Source organism: Hyperolius riggenbachi, chromosome 12 (genome assembly GCF_040937935.1).
Source record: "Hyperolius riggenbachi isolate aHypRig1 chromosome 12, aHypRig1.pri, whole genome shotgun sequence".
Taxonomy (NCBI): domain Eukaryota; kingdom Metazoa; phylum Chordata; class Amphibia; order Anura; family Hyperoliidae; genus Hyperolius; species Hyperolius riggenbachi.
In genome coordinates this window covers 51,234,209-51,248,480 of record NC_090657.1, presented here as the reverse complement: position 1 = coordinate 51,248,480, position 14,272 = coordinate 51,234,209, and the positions used below count along the sequence as shown (strand labels likewise).

Here is a 14,272-nt window from a genome sequence, read left to right as displayed (position 1 = left end):
ACAGGTTCTGCTTGGGATACTCAGAACTAAACACATCATTCTCCTTTGTGTTGTATCCACAGTTTCCCTTTATTGCTTATTCGCCCGTTTGTCTCTTCTTCCTCCCTGCACCACACTCTGTACTGCATATGCAGAGCTCACTACTCTCCTGGCCTCAGTCTAGCTCTGCTCTTCTGCTGAATGCATGGAAAGAAGTGAAACAGACAGTGTTTAAACATAAGTTCCAGGAACTGGAATTAGGGGTGGGGGCATAGTAAGCCCCCATGCAGACTCAGTTCTTCTTGTTTGGGCTCTGGACTCTCAGGCAAAGTCTGGCACCATGACAGATCCGCTTTACATAAGATTCCATTACTGGCACTACCGTATATTTTTAACCATGGACATGTGGCCCTTCACCCAACAACAGAAACTGCTGAATGAGTGAGAAAGTGATTAGATATTCACACTTTGTGAATAAGAGAAAGAGTTTCGATCCTTGATGGTTACCCGTCACCTCCAAGTGTCTGTGAAATGAGAGAGACCGGGAGCCCAATGGTGCAGTATCATAGGACAGAGAGATATAAACACGTGTGTGTATGTAATATGCTCACAAAGGGGGAGGGGGGGGGGGCGCTTCTTCAGGTCAATATAAGTGCCATCATAAACATGAGTATCTAAAATCTGTATACATATTATGTACAAATGTGTTGTCTAATGTGCATGAATGAACAATATCTTTTCCATTAACTAATGGTTTGACCTTCTGATAAGGTTAGACATTACACTTCTCATCCATATAATATCTTATAGTTAATAATAAACAAGGGCGCCTCCACCAGGGTTTTCTGTGAATAAGTTATTTCTAATCTTGTAATGTATATACGGGAGGGGGGGGGGGGGGGGAGATATGGACACTGCATAACATTGGTCAATGTTGAAATTCTGATTTTAAGTTTTACCAGAGAATATCTTTAACTAAAAACAAAAGTGGAAAAATTAATAGCATTATGTTATAGAAAAAAGTATTGTGTCAATCTTTATATCAATTTCTATCCAGGTGGAACTTTATACAGTTCGTCAAGAAAGGTGTCTGCATTATGGTTTGGTCTATAGGCAATATGCCGGAGCACTCACTCCCTCACTGCCTAGCAGTTTTCCAGTATAGCAGAGGTATGTGCAGGCAGTGTGTGATGTCTGGCAGCAGAATACTTCATTACAGTGTACATGAATGGTATTGTAAGAATTCTGGAGTCAGACATTAGGAACAAGTGGATAAATACCTTAGTGTGCCCAAACTTGTGCTGGCTGTGATCAATGTCTAGTGAACCCAATAATTTCTCTGTGGCTTTTCTGCTGTCCACAAACTTGTCATCCGGGATGGCATTGGGGTTGAGTATCCGGTACCTGTGAGCAACGATGACAGGTTGAGTTATCCTGGCAACAAACTCCTTCCAGTTATTTACAGATGGACATTAATGACACAGAAAAAAGTCAGGCAGGGGCGTAACTAGTAATCAAAGGGCCCCCTGCGAAAATTTGGATGCCCCCCCCCCTGCTCAGGTCCGTTATGGGGGGCATGAGGGGTCACAACATGAGGGGAGAGCATTGGCCCCCACATCGGCGGGGAGGCGGGCCAACTCTCCCCCCTCACCTCGGGCTCTCCCCTCAGTGCTCCCCCTCCAGCATTAAATAAGTGGCAGCAGCGGCGGGCAGCAACACAGGCATACCTCCATGTGTTCCACCGTGGAGGTCCGATTCTCCAAGTGCCACACGCTACTTCCTGATAAACAGGAAGTAGCGTCAGACGCCTAGAGAGCCGAACGCACAGAGGTATGCCTGTGTTCTTGCCCGCCGCCGCTGCCAGTTATTTAATGCTGGAGGGGGAGCACTGTGGGGAGAGCCCAAGGTGAGGGGGGGAGTGGCCCCCCTCCCCGCCGATGTGGGGGCCGATGCTCTCCCCTCATGCCCCTCAAAACGGCCCTGGGCAGGCCCCAGAGGGCCCCGCGGGTGCAGAGGCTGCAGCCTCTATTGTTACGCCACTGAAGTCAGGTTGATAGGTAAACAAAAAACCCTCAAAAAACAATCCAGGCTCATCACATCAAGTTAGGACATTAAAAAAAAAAAAGGTATAAAGGGGTGTGGCTAAAAACAGAAAAATCAGTTAACCCTTTGCACTCTCGCATTCAAATGCTTTTATGCAAGTCAGCTATCCAGGAACCACTGCTATCCCTACAGCTAAGTTAAAAGCCGAGGTCTTTATTACAAAATAATACATATGCCTGGTAGAGTCTCCCATAATTCAGTCGTGTCCTAGCTTCAGACGTGTCCTAACATTAACATGTGTAGTGCAAGCATTCAGTGCATCAACCTACCTAAAAATTAGGAGCACCTATCCCAACAACCTCTCTTGGGACAGATGCAACAAACTAATCCCAAAAGGAGCTAACAAAATACATCAGCATAAGCTGGGTGTATGTGGACAATAATCACAGACAGGGAAAGGGGAAAGCACTGTATTGAGCCAACTTAAAAAAAACTACAGCAAAAAGAGGGGAAATTGCAAAAAGTCAGGATTCAAACACATTCCTCTGGGTGACTGCTCCATTTCTAGTTTGGAAATCTTTGCACTTATTTTGATAAATAATCCCAAATCTGATTTTAGAAGACATTGTTTTTCTAGTGTAACACTGCTAAAGGTGGCCACAAAAGGTCCAATTTCTAGTGAAAAATCATTCAAGCGATCAGATAATTCTGATCGGATCTGATCAGATTGGTTGTAAATAATTTCCCTGTTGATGGGCACAATGGATTATGAACGATTATAAACACAGTCGTCCGATTGCATTTTTGTCAAACCAAAATTTGGATTTTCTTGTTGGTTGTGATAAATAGGAAGCAAAGATTGGATAGTTGATGGTGTAGTAAATGATGTATTACCATATTTCACTTCCGATCAGAATTATCTGATCGCTCAAATGATTTTTCGCTAGGAATTGGATCGTTAGCGGGCAGCTTAACACATAGGCACCATGGAAGTGATCCCTTCCAAGCGAGCATATGCAGAATGTCGTGATCCTGTTCTTTAGGGAATGCAACACCCCAGTGTAAAAGTAACCTGAGAGGCTGAGGACTACTTCAATCTACCTACCAGGAGTAGGGGTAGTAGTGGGAGTCGGGACCCAGGGGCGGTCCCAGACAGGAGATGTTGATGGTGGTGCAGGCAGGAGCGGTAAGGTCTGCTTGGAGGGGGTGGATAAGAACACTCCTGAAAGTGATAACCCTTGTAGGGAGTACAGGGGAGATGTTAAGGACTCATCTTTCAGATAGATGTAAGAGGGAAGGAGGCAGAGAGAAGGACAAAAACTAATTCTGGCGTTGGCCTGTAACCCATGTTACTATGGCGACCTTGCTATATGCTGAACTGCCGTCTATGTTTGCCATTAGTTTGGCTTTTACACACATTATTACGGATTCCCATTCATGTCAGACCCTATTTAAATAATCCCAGCACTCATTTTATGCGCCTGTCTTGCCTTTTTACCCAAAACGTCTTGCTGCACATCTGCACTTTCGGAAACTGTCAGTCCAACCGGCTATCTCTCACCAGTTTTAGTTGCGCTGCAACCATTGAGAGAGCAGAGCTGTGTGGGAAAGAAACGTTTGTTTTTCACTCACCTCTGCTTGAACTCAGCGTACAGAAGTCTGTTGGGATACCCTTTCCGGCAAATTCTAATACCCTCTAGGACACCATTACACCTCAGCTGGTGGAGGACCATGAATGAATCCATGACACCTGAAGAAAGAGAGGGCAGATCAGTAATAATTCTGCAAACATTCAAATTCACAAAAGTCTTCAAAACATTTGGCTTTTGCATGAGCATGTGCCTATTTTGTTATCGGCCTTTGAATTTAAATATAAAAGTAGGCTGCAAGACAATCTCTCTGGTTTTATTTAGAGGGTTTAAAGGGCACCTGAATTCACAAGTGACATGATGAGATAAACATAGGTACATATACTACTAGGCCTACTAAGAAACTGTCTTAAAGTGCGTACACACGCACTACCAGCGGCAACGACGGGTCAGCCGGACCCTCCCGCTGGCGGCGCCTGATAAGGCTGTTTCTGAACGATCCGCTCAGCCTTATCAGTCCGCCGACAGCGCCTACACACGCACTACTGTCGGCTGAACGTCCGCCCAGCGGGAAGGTCCGGCGGACCATCGTTGCTGCTGGTAGTGCATGTGTACGCACCTTATAGTCCCTTTCTGTTTTCCTGCAATGCAAGTGTTAACAAAATGGAGTTGTTATCTATGCAAACAGCGCAGTCAAAAAGATTTAAATTCAGCCTGATGTCCTGAAATGTAAATAGAAGCCAAAACACAAAGTTCAAGGGTCTGTACTTCTGTTTGTTTTGCAACTGAATGAAGCTGATTTTCCATCAGACTGTTATGACCGCTGTGAACAATTCAATCTTAGAAATCCTGATCTTACACTGAAAAAAACATGTGAGACTGTTATCGGTTACTAATGTTCTGTTTATTATCAGTACTGCACATATAATTAATTGTCTCATAAGTTTACTTTAACTTCAGGTTTCTTTAAAGTACAATTATCACCGAAAAAATGATGGCAGACAGCCACTTCCTGTTCACACAAAAATCAGGATGATTCAAAGTGTATGTGCCCTTTCCCTGAGAGGAAAACAATCCTTACCACATCATCCCTATATATTTTAAGTATTTGAATGAGTTATGTAGGACAGACATAATTCTGTTTAAAGCACACCTGAATTGTGGCAAAAAAGTAGGCTTTTACTTACCTGGGCTTCCTCCAGTCTCGCATAGTCTTTAAAACCGATCAATGTCTTTGGCTTGGTCGACAGGCTAGTACGCCTGCGTTGTCCCATTTGCACGCCTCCATCAATTATGCTTCTGTCACCGGGTGCAATCTGTGCATGTGCAGTTTGCAAAAGATTGTACTGTGCATGCACAAAATGCTCTCGGCGACAGGAGTGCAATTAATGGAGATGTGTGGGTGGGACTGTGCATGCACAGTAGCCCATGACCAAGCTGGGTTGGAGGTTATTTTGAGGTCGCAATGGAGTGGACCCCCAAGACAATGAGGGGGCTGCAAAGACTATGGAGGCTGGAAGAAGCCCCAGGTAAGTATAAGACAACTTTTTTGTGATAGTTCGGGTGTGTGTTACACTGCTGTGAAGCTCTGCATATGTCATTGTCAAAGCTGCTGTGCATGATTGACAGCTGTTACTGAGATGGAAGTGATCCCTTCCAAGTGTGCATATGCAGAGCGTTGCGATCCTGTTCTTACAGGGAATGCAACAACCCAGTGTAAAAGTAACCTGGGAGGCTAAGGGCACTACATAGGACTAGAACAGGCTAAAATACTGTGAGTTATCTCTGGTCCGTAAATAGCTTTACACCACAGGCAAATGGCTGCTTTCGTGTAGACAAAACAAGAAAACAGGAACGTCATTCAAAGACAATGTTAACTGTATTTGAAGCCTGCATTATTAACCCTTTAACAGGCGATTTATTTAGACGCTGCAAGTGCTCCAGCCCAATATATTTTAACACATTTTTGATTTCTTATTTGCTACATGAATACTGCTGTAATGTGTATTTATGGCCACTTGTCACTAGGTGGCAGTGTGAGACAATAACAGAGGGCTTCTGCTTTCAGTTTCTGTATATTCTGCTAGCAGAGAGACATCAAAGCATTTCAAGAATTTACAGCACGAGGCGCTCTGCTGGCTGAGGTCAAAAGAAGTGCACTTATTTAAAACGAGATAACTCTGAAGCTGCGAATGGGTTAAGGTGAAGTAAAGTCTAGTGAGGATACAATAGCACCAGGGTTATGGACAAACCTACACATTTCACATAGATTACATTATGGCTTCCTGAGCGTTGCCTATAGCCTGCTAATGACACAGCACTGGGGTTACCTGGAGTTTTGCTTTCGTTCGGGATGATACATCTGACAAAATGAGGCTGTGTGGACCTCAGATTAGTCATCAGCTTGTTAAGATTCTCCTGTACAGAGGAGATAAGTAAAAGTAAGTAAAGTTCTATATGCAGTAATATGCATTCTTTTATAGACATTTAACAGAGCATTTCTGTAAAAATAACTACGTTCTGCTAATCAAAATGTACATTGTCAGATTAACAAAAAATGAAAACCCCACAATTCATAAATCATTATTAACCTCGGCAACCCACTCTGCCTGCTCACGCCCAATCAGTCCTGAGCACTTCCTCTTTCATCACATGGACATGCACACAGGTTTTTAACCACTTGACGACCGCCCCCAGCCGATGGGCGGCGGCAAAGACCGGTCCCAAACGACCGCAATACGCCCATCGGCGGGGGCGGCTGCGGGAGTGGCTATGCGGCGATCGCGTCATTCGTGACGCGATCAGCCGCCGGGGACTGGCTCCGCCCCCCGTTCGCCGTAACCCGCCGGCCGTTCGGAAGCGCCGGCGGGTTACTGGCATCCGGATCGCCGCTGCAACAGTGTATAATAGGCTTTGTAATGTATACAAAGCCTATTATACTGGCTGCCTCCTGCCCTGGTGGTCCCAGTGTCCGAGGGACCACCAGGGCAGGCTGCAGCCACCCTAGTCTGCACCCAAGCACACTGATTTCCCCCCCCCTGCCCCCTGATCGCCCACAGCACCCCTCAGACCCCCCCCTGCCCACCCCCCAGACCACTGTTTGCACCCAGTCACCCCCCTAATCACCCATCAATCACTCCCTGTCACTATCTGTCAACGCTATTTTTTTTTTAAGTCCCTAATCTGCCCCCTACTCCCTCCTGATCACCCCCCCACCCCTCAGATTCTCCCCAGACCCCCCCCCAGACCCCCCCCCCCCGTGTACTGTATGCATCTATCCCCCCTGATCACCTGTCAATCACCTGTCAATCACCTGTCAATCACCTGTCAATCACCCGTCAATCACCCCCTGTCACTGCCACCCATCAATCAGCCCCTGATCTGCCCCTTGCGGGCAATCTGATCACCCCCCCACACCAATAGATCGCCCGCAGATCCGACATCAGATCACCTCCCAAATCCATTGTTTACATCTATTCTCTCCTCTAAACACCCACTAATTACCCATCAATCACCCCCTATCACCACCTGTCACTGTTACCCATCAGATTAGACCCTAATCTGCCCCTTGCGGGCACCCAATCACCTGCCCACACGCTCAGATTGCCCTCAGACCCCCCCCCCCCCTTATCAATTCGCCCGTGCAATATTTACATCTGTTCTCCCCTGTAATAACCCACTGATTACCTGTCAATCACCCATCAATCACCCCCTGTCACTGCCACCCATCAATCACCCCCTGTCACTGCCACCCATCAATCAGCCCCTGACCTGCCCCTTGCGGGCAATCTGATCACCCACCCACACCAATAGATCGCCCGCAGATCCGACATCAGATCACCTCCCAAATCCATTGTTTACATCTATTCTCTCCTCTAAACACCCACTAATTACCCATCAATCACCCCCTATCACCACCTGTCACTGTTACCCATCAGATTAGACCCTAATCTGCCCCTTGCGGGCACCCAATCACCTGCCCACACGCTCAGATTGCCCTCAGACCCCCCCCCCTTATCAATTCGCCCGTGCAATATTTACATCTGTTCTCCCCTGTAATAACCCACTGATTACCTGTCAATCACCCATCAATCACCCCCTGTCACTGCCACCCATCAATCACCCCCTGTCACTGCCACCCATCAATCAGCCCCTGACCTGCCCCTTGCGGGCAATCTGATCACCCACCCACACCAATAGATCGCCCGCAGATCCGACATCAGATCACCTCCCAAATCCATTGTTTACATCTATTCTCTCCTCTAAACACCCACTAATTACCCATCAATCACCCCCTATCACCACCTGTCACTGTTACCCATCAGATTAGACCCTAATCTGCCCCTTGCGGGCACCCAATCACCCGCCCACACCTCAGAACGCCCTCAGACCCCAGCCCTGATCACCTCGCCAGTGCATTGCTTGCATCTATTTCCCCCCTCTAATCACACCTTGAGACACCCATCAATCACCTCCTGTCACCCCCTAGCACACCTACCCATCAGATCAGGCCCTAATTTGCCCCGTGTGGGCTCCTGATCACTCGGCCAAACCCTCAGATCCCCCTCAGACCCCCTTCCGATCACCTCCCCAGTGCATTGATTGCATCTATTTTCCCCTCTAACCGCCCCCTGAGACACCCATCAATCACCTCCTGTCACCCCCCTAGCACTCCTATCCATCAGATCAGGCCCAATACATCCTGTCATCTAAGAGGCCACCCTGCTTATGACCGATTCCACAAAATTTGCCCCCTCATAGACCACCTGTCATCAAAATTTGCAGATGCTTATACCCCTGAACAGTCATTTTGAGAAATTTGGTTTCCAGACTACTCACAGTTTTGGGCCCGTAAAATGCCAGGGCAGTATAGGAACCCCACAAGTGACCCCATTTTAGAAAGAAGACACCCCAAGGTATTCTGTTAGGTGTATGATGAGTTCATAGAATATTTTATTTTTTGTCAAAAGTTAGCGGAAATTGGATTGTTATTGTTTTTTTCACAAAGTGTCATTTTTCACTAACTTGTGAGAAAAAATAAAATCTTCTATGAACTCACCATACCCCTAACGGAATACCTTGGGGTGTCTTCTTTCTAAAATGGGGTCACTTGTGGGGTTCCTATACTGCCCTGGCATTTTAGGGGCCCTAAACCGTGAGGAGTAGTCTAGAAAACAAATGCCTCAAAATGACCTGTGAATAGGACGTTGGGCCCCTTAGCGCACCTAGGCTGCAAAAAAGTGTCACACATGTGGTATCGCCATACTCAGGAGAAGTAGTATAATGTGTTTTGTGGTGTATTTTTACACATACCCATGCTGGGTGGGAGAAATCTCTCTGTAAATGGACAATTGTGTGTAAAACAAATAAAAAAATGTGTCATTTACAGAGATATTTCTCCCACCCAGCATGGTTATATGTAAAAATACACCACAAAACACATTATACTACTTCTTCTGAGTACGGCGATACCACATGTGTGACACTTTTTTGCAGCCTAACTGTGCTAAGGGGCCCAAAGTCCAATGAGTACCTTTAGGATTTCACAGGTCATTTTGAGACATTTGGGTTCAAGACTACTCCTCACGGTTTAGGGCCCCTAAAATGCCAGGGCAGTATAGGAACCCCACAAGTGACCCCATTTTAGAAAGAAGACACCCCAAGGTATTCTTTTAGGTGTATGATGAGTTCATAGAAGATTTTATTTTTTGTCACAAGTTAGCGGAAATTGATATGTATTGTTTTTTTTTTCACAAAGTGTCATTTTCCGCTAACTTGTGACAAAAAAAAAATCTTCTATGAACTCACCATACTCCTAACAGAATACCTTGGGGTGTCTTCTTTCTAAAATGGGGTCACTTGTGGGGTTCCTATACTGCCCTGGCATTTTAGGGGCCCTAAACCGTGAGGAGTAGTCTAGAATCCAAATGCCTCAAAATGACCTGTGAATAGGACGTTAGGCCCCTTAGCGCACCTAGGTTGCAAAAAAGTGTCACACATGTGGTATCGCCGTACTCAGAAGAAGTAGTATAATGTGTTTTGGGGTGTATTTTTATACATACCCATGCTGGGTGGGAGAAATCTCTCTGTAAATGGACAATTGTGTGTAAAAAAAATCAAATAATTGTCATTTACAGAGATATTTCTCCCACCCAGCATGGGTATGTGTAAAAATACACCCCAAAACACATTATACTACTTCTCCTGAGTACGGCGGTACCACATGTGTGGCACTTTTTTGCACCCTAAGTGCGCTAAGGGGCCCAAAGTCCAATGAGTACCTTTAGGATTTCACAGGTCATTTTGCCACATTTGGTTTCAAGACTACTCCTCACGGTTTAGGGCCCCTAAAATGCCAGGGCAGTATAGGAACCCCACAAATGACTCCATTTTAGAAAGAAGACACCCCAAGGTATTCCGTTAGGAGAATGGCGAGTTCATAGAAGATTTTATTTTTTGTCACAAGTTAGCGGAAAATGACACTTTGTGAAAAAAAACAATTAAAATCAATTTCCGCTAACTTGTGACAAAAAAAAAAAATCTTCTATGAACTCACCATACATCTAACGGAATACCTTGGGGTGTCTTCTTTCTAAAATGGGGTAATTTGTGGGGTTCCTATACTGTCCTGGCATTTTAGGGGCCCTAAACCGTGAGGAGTAGTCTTGAAACGAAATTTCTCAAAATAACCTGTGAAATCCTAAAGGTACTCATTGGACTTTGGGCCCCTTAGCGCAGTTAGGGTGCAAAAAAGTGCCACACATGTGGTATCGCCGTACTCAGGAGAAGTAGTATAATGTGTTTTGGGGTGTATTTTTCCACATACCCATGCTGAGTGGGAGAAATATCTCTATAAATAGACAATTGTGTGTAAAAAAAATAAAAAATTTGTCATTTACAGAGATATTTCTCCCACCCAGCATGGGTATGTGTAAAAATACACCCCAAAACACATTATACTACTTTTCCTGAGTACGGCAATACCACATGTGTGGCACTTTTTTGCGGCCTAACTGCGCTAAGGGGCCCAAAGTCCAATGAGCATCTTTAGGCTTTACAGGGGTGCTTACAATTTAGCACCCCCCAAATGCCAGGACAGTAAACACACCCCACAAATGACCCCATTCTGGAAAGTAGACACTTCAAGGTATTCAGAGAGGAGCATAGTGAGTCCGTGGCAGATTTCATTTTTTTTTGTCGCAAGTTAGAAGAAATGGAAACTTTTTTTTTTTTTTTTTTTTTGTCACAAACTGTCATTTTCCGCTAACTTGTGACAAAAAATAAAATCTTCTATGAACTCACCATGCCTCTCACTGAATACTTTGGGATGTCTTCTTTCCAAAATGGGGTCATTTGGGGGGTATTTGTACTATCCTGGAATTTTAGCCCCTCATGAAACATGACAGGTGCGCAGAAAAGTCAGAGATGCTTGAAAATGGGAAAATTCACTTTTGGCACCATAGTTTGTAAACGCTATAACTTTTACCCAATCCAATAAATATACACTGAATGTTTTTTTTTTTATCAAAGACATGTAGCAGAATAACTTTCGCGCTCAAATGTATAGGAAATTTTACTTTATTTGAAAAATGTCAGCACAGAAAGTTAAAAAAGTCATTTTTTTGACAAAATTCATGTCTTTTTTGATGAATATAATAAAAAGTAAAACTCGCAGCAGCAATCAAATAGCATCAAAAGAAAGCTGTATTAGTGACAAGAAAAGGAGGTAAAATTCATTTAGGTGGTAGGTTGTATGACCGAGCAATAAACCGTGAAAGCTGCAGTGGTCTGAATGGAGAAAAAGGCTCTGGTCCTTAAGGGGCGAAAAGACTGTGGTCCCGAAGTGGTTAAACAATAAGGGCGGGAACAGCAGTAATCAGATGCTGCCAGTAGCAGTAGCATCGTTAAAGGACACCTAAAGTGAGAGGGATATGGAGGCTGCCATATTTGCTTCCTTTTAAATGCCAGTTGCCTGGCAGTCCTGCTGATCTCTTTGGCTGCAGTAGTGTCTGAATCGCACACCTGAAACAAGCATGGACCCCAAAGAGAAGACGCAGCTGCAGCGCGGTCAGTAAAAGGTAATCAAGTCCACCATGGGCTTTATTTTACAGTTTTAATACAGTTCAGGGGTACTTTAACCACTTCCGGATACCGGGTGGTTTTGCTGATCGGTGCTGCGTGGGCTCTCCAGCCCGCAGCACCGATCAGCTAGCAGCCAGGCCGATCAGACTTCCCCCCTTTTTTCCCCACTAGGGGGATGTCCTGCTGGGGGGGTCTGATCGCCGCCGGCTGCTTGCGCTTGCGGGGGGGGGGCTCTCTTCAAAGCCCCCCTCCGCAGCGCTTCCTGGCCGCCTTCCCCTTCCCTCCCTCTACCTCCCCCTGTGAGCGGCGCAGGACGGAATTCCGTCCTGCGCCGGATAGGATAGGCTTCAGCCTATCAGGTGCCGGCGGTCCCCGGCCAATCAGAGGCCGGGGATCGCCGATCTCCGCCACGGCGCTGCTGCGCAGCAGCGCCGTATACATGTAAACACCGGGGAAGATCTTCCCCGTGTGTTTACATTTACCCTGCGAGCCACGATCGGAGGCTCGCAGGGTGTTCACGGAGACACCCTCCGTGAACTGACATGGAACGGCCGCTCATACGAGCGGCCGTTTCCATGCAATCCACTTCAGGATTCAGGGGCGTAGTTAAGCGTACGCCGAATCCTGAAGTGGTTAAAGTGGGCCTGAACTCTTGCATATCGCAGAAGGAAAACAGAGAAATGTACCCTGTTTCTATAGAGAATTTAGCCTGTCTAATTCCCCCTCATTTGTGACTAATCACCACCATAATTTGATCTTTCAGCTGTGTCAGCTCAGGAATCTCCTCTACCATGACAGAGCAGCTAATTTGTAAACACGGGATGTTAACCATATGTCTGCTTCCATTAAAGTAGGAAGTAGACACACTGCAGATTTATTGCAGGATTTGTATCAGCTATATTAAAGAAATGTTTTTCTTTAAAGATTTTTATGCTGTTGTGTTTCTTTTAGAGCAGTGAGGACGTTCTGATTTCAAGTCCGCTTTAAGGTCACATAGGAATTGGCGCCATATATTGGCTGATGCAAGTTTGATGAACCAGAACAAGGGACGGTATCAGGTCAATTAACAGTATGTTAATTTCTAAGGGACTAGTGTCTGCAAGAAGTACTGCCTATTACTCCCAGAACTATAACCAACAGTCCTTCTAATTCACAGAAAGTCAGGAAAGGGTGAATCTTTTAGGACAATATGGGCGACACAGACAGTTTTTCTTTTGGTAACAATATATTGCACACATTAGCAATGAGCAAACTAAAGCTTTCATCAGCAGGGAGAATGGGGACATAGGACACTATGCTTCGAAGAGTTCAGAGAAGTCACAGATGCTATTGTCAATTTTCTTGGGCAGCTTGAAGGGGAGGGGGAAGCATGGCAGCTCCTATAGCTATTAGAAACCAGGAAAAAAAAGTGGTGCTTGGTCTCCTTTAAACGGAGTTTGGATTGACAGACTAGATACCATATTTAAAACCATATTTAAAACACTAACACAATTTCAACCCTCTGTGTGAAGGTGATGATAATGGTCACGATGAGCTGCCTTTAAGTTTTATTCACAATGTGCGCAACAGTTGAAAATGACAAGACCCTTACCGCATCTTCCAGCTCTGCCCACCAGTCTTCCCTCTTGTGTGCGGAGAGAACGAGAAGCAGTACAGACTTAAAGTGATGTTCAAGAAATGTCTTAAACTAAACATCACTGCAAGTCTTAACGGCTTCACGATCATACACATAACCTGGTTACAGAGCTAATAACATGCACAGGCTTCATAATACTGCAATTCACACCGAGACAAGTGCTGTATAGCAAGAGATGACTACACTATCACTAGCGTGATTTAAAAATTCTAAAATCAACTGGTAAATGACTTGACTTTTGTTCTGTTAGCAATGATACACCCATGCAGGAATGCTAAAGTATAACACCACAAAGCTTGATCAATCCAACAATACTACTACAGTTGTAACAGGTATATTAAGGCACTCTGCAGCAAACTGTGATGCCTAAATGTACCTGTGACAGGGGCGGGCCGAGGCAGAGGCAAGAGAGGCTCCAGCCTCAGGGCGCAGTGTAGGAGGAGGCGCACAACTCACTCTGCTATCATTCCCGTATTGTGTTTGAAGCAGAAAAATAAGAAAAGGGGATACATGGCAGTGACTGCAAGCCAGATAACTAGAGATTAAGGTGTTGGGGGCCCTGCCTGGGGCACCTCTCAGTCTGATAGAAGTCAGTGTGTTGCGGCTGGGGTGGGAGGGGCGCACTTTGGTGTATCAGCCTTGGGTGCTGGAGGACCTTGTCCCGACTCTGACCTGTGATAATGTTAAAGGAAACGTGAGATGGGGATATAACAAAAATTATACATACCTGGGGCTTCCTCCAGCCCCATCGCTCCCTCGCCATCTTCCTGCACCGTCTGGAACTTCTGGTATTTGGACAGCAGAGTCCTTCAGTCAGGGGCATACTGCGCATGTGCGGCCCCATCACACTCCTGTCGCCGGGAGCGATCTGTGCCTGCACAGTACTACTGCCCAGGTGCAGAATGCTCCCAGTGATGGGAGAACGATGGGAGGGGAGCACACA

At 45.7% G+C, this 14,272-nt stretch overlaps 1 protein-coding gene across 3 annotated transcripts in view; it reads right to left on the bottom strand.

Moving 5' to 3' along the window:
• Window positions 1-14,272, bottom strand: part of MYH7B (myosin heavy chain 7B) — a 138,672-nt gene that overhangs the window by 28,826 nt on the left and 95,574 nt on the right. For all 3 annotated transcript variants that reach the window (XR_011025240.1, XM_068263031.1, XM_068263030.1), the window contains exons 20-22: window positions 5,942-6,029; window positions 3,655-3,772; window positions 1,260-1,383 (exon numbers count right to left, since the gene is read on the bottom strand). Coding sequence is in view for 2 of the 3 variants with exons in the window: in XM_068263031.1 (XP_068119132.1) it covers window positions 1,260-1,383; window positions 3,655-3,772; window positions 5,942-6,029 (330 nt within the window). In the remaining variant the exon portion in view is untranslated. The remainder of the gene's footprint in view (window positions 1-1,259; window positions 1,384-3,654; window positions 3,773-5,941; window positions 6,030-14,272) is intronic.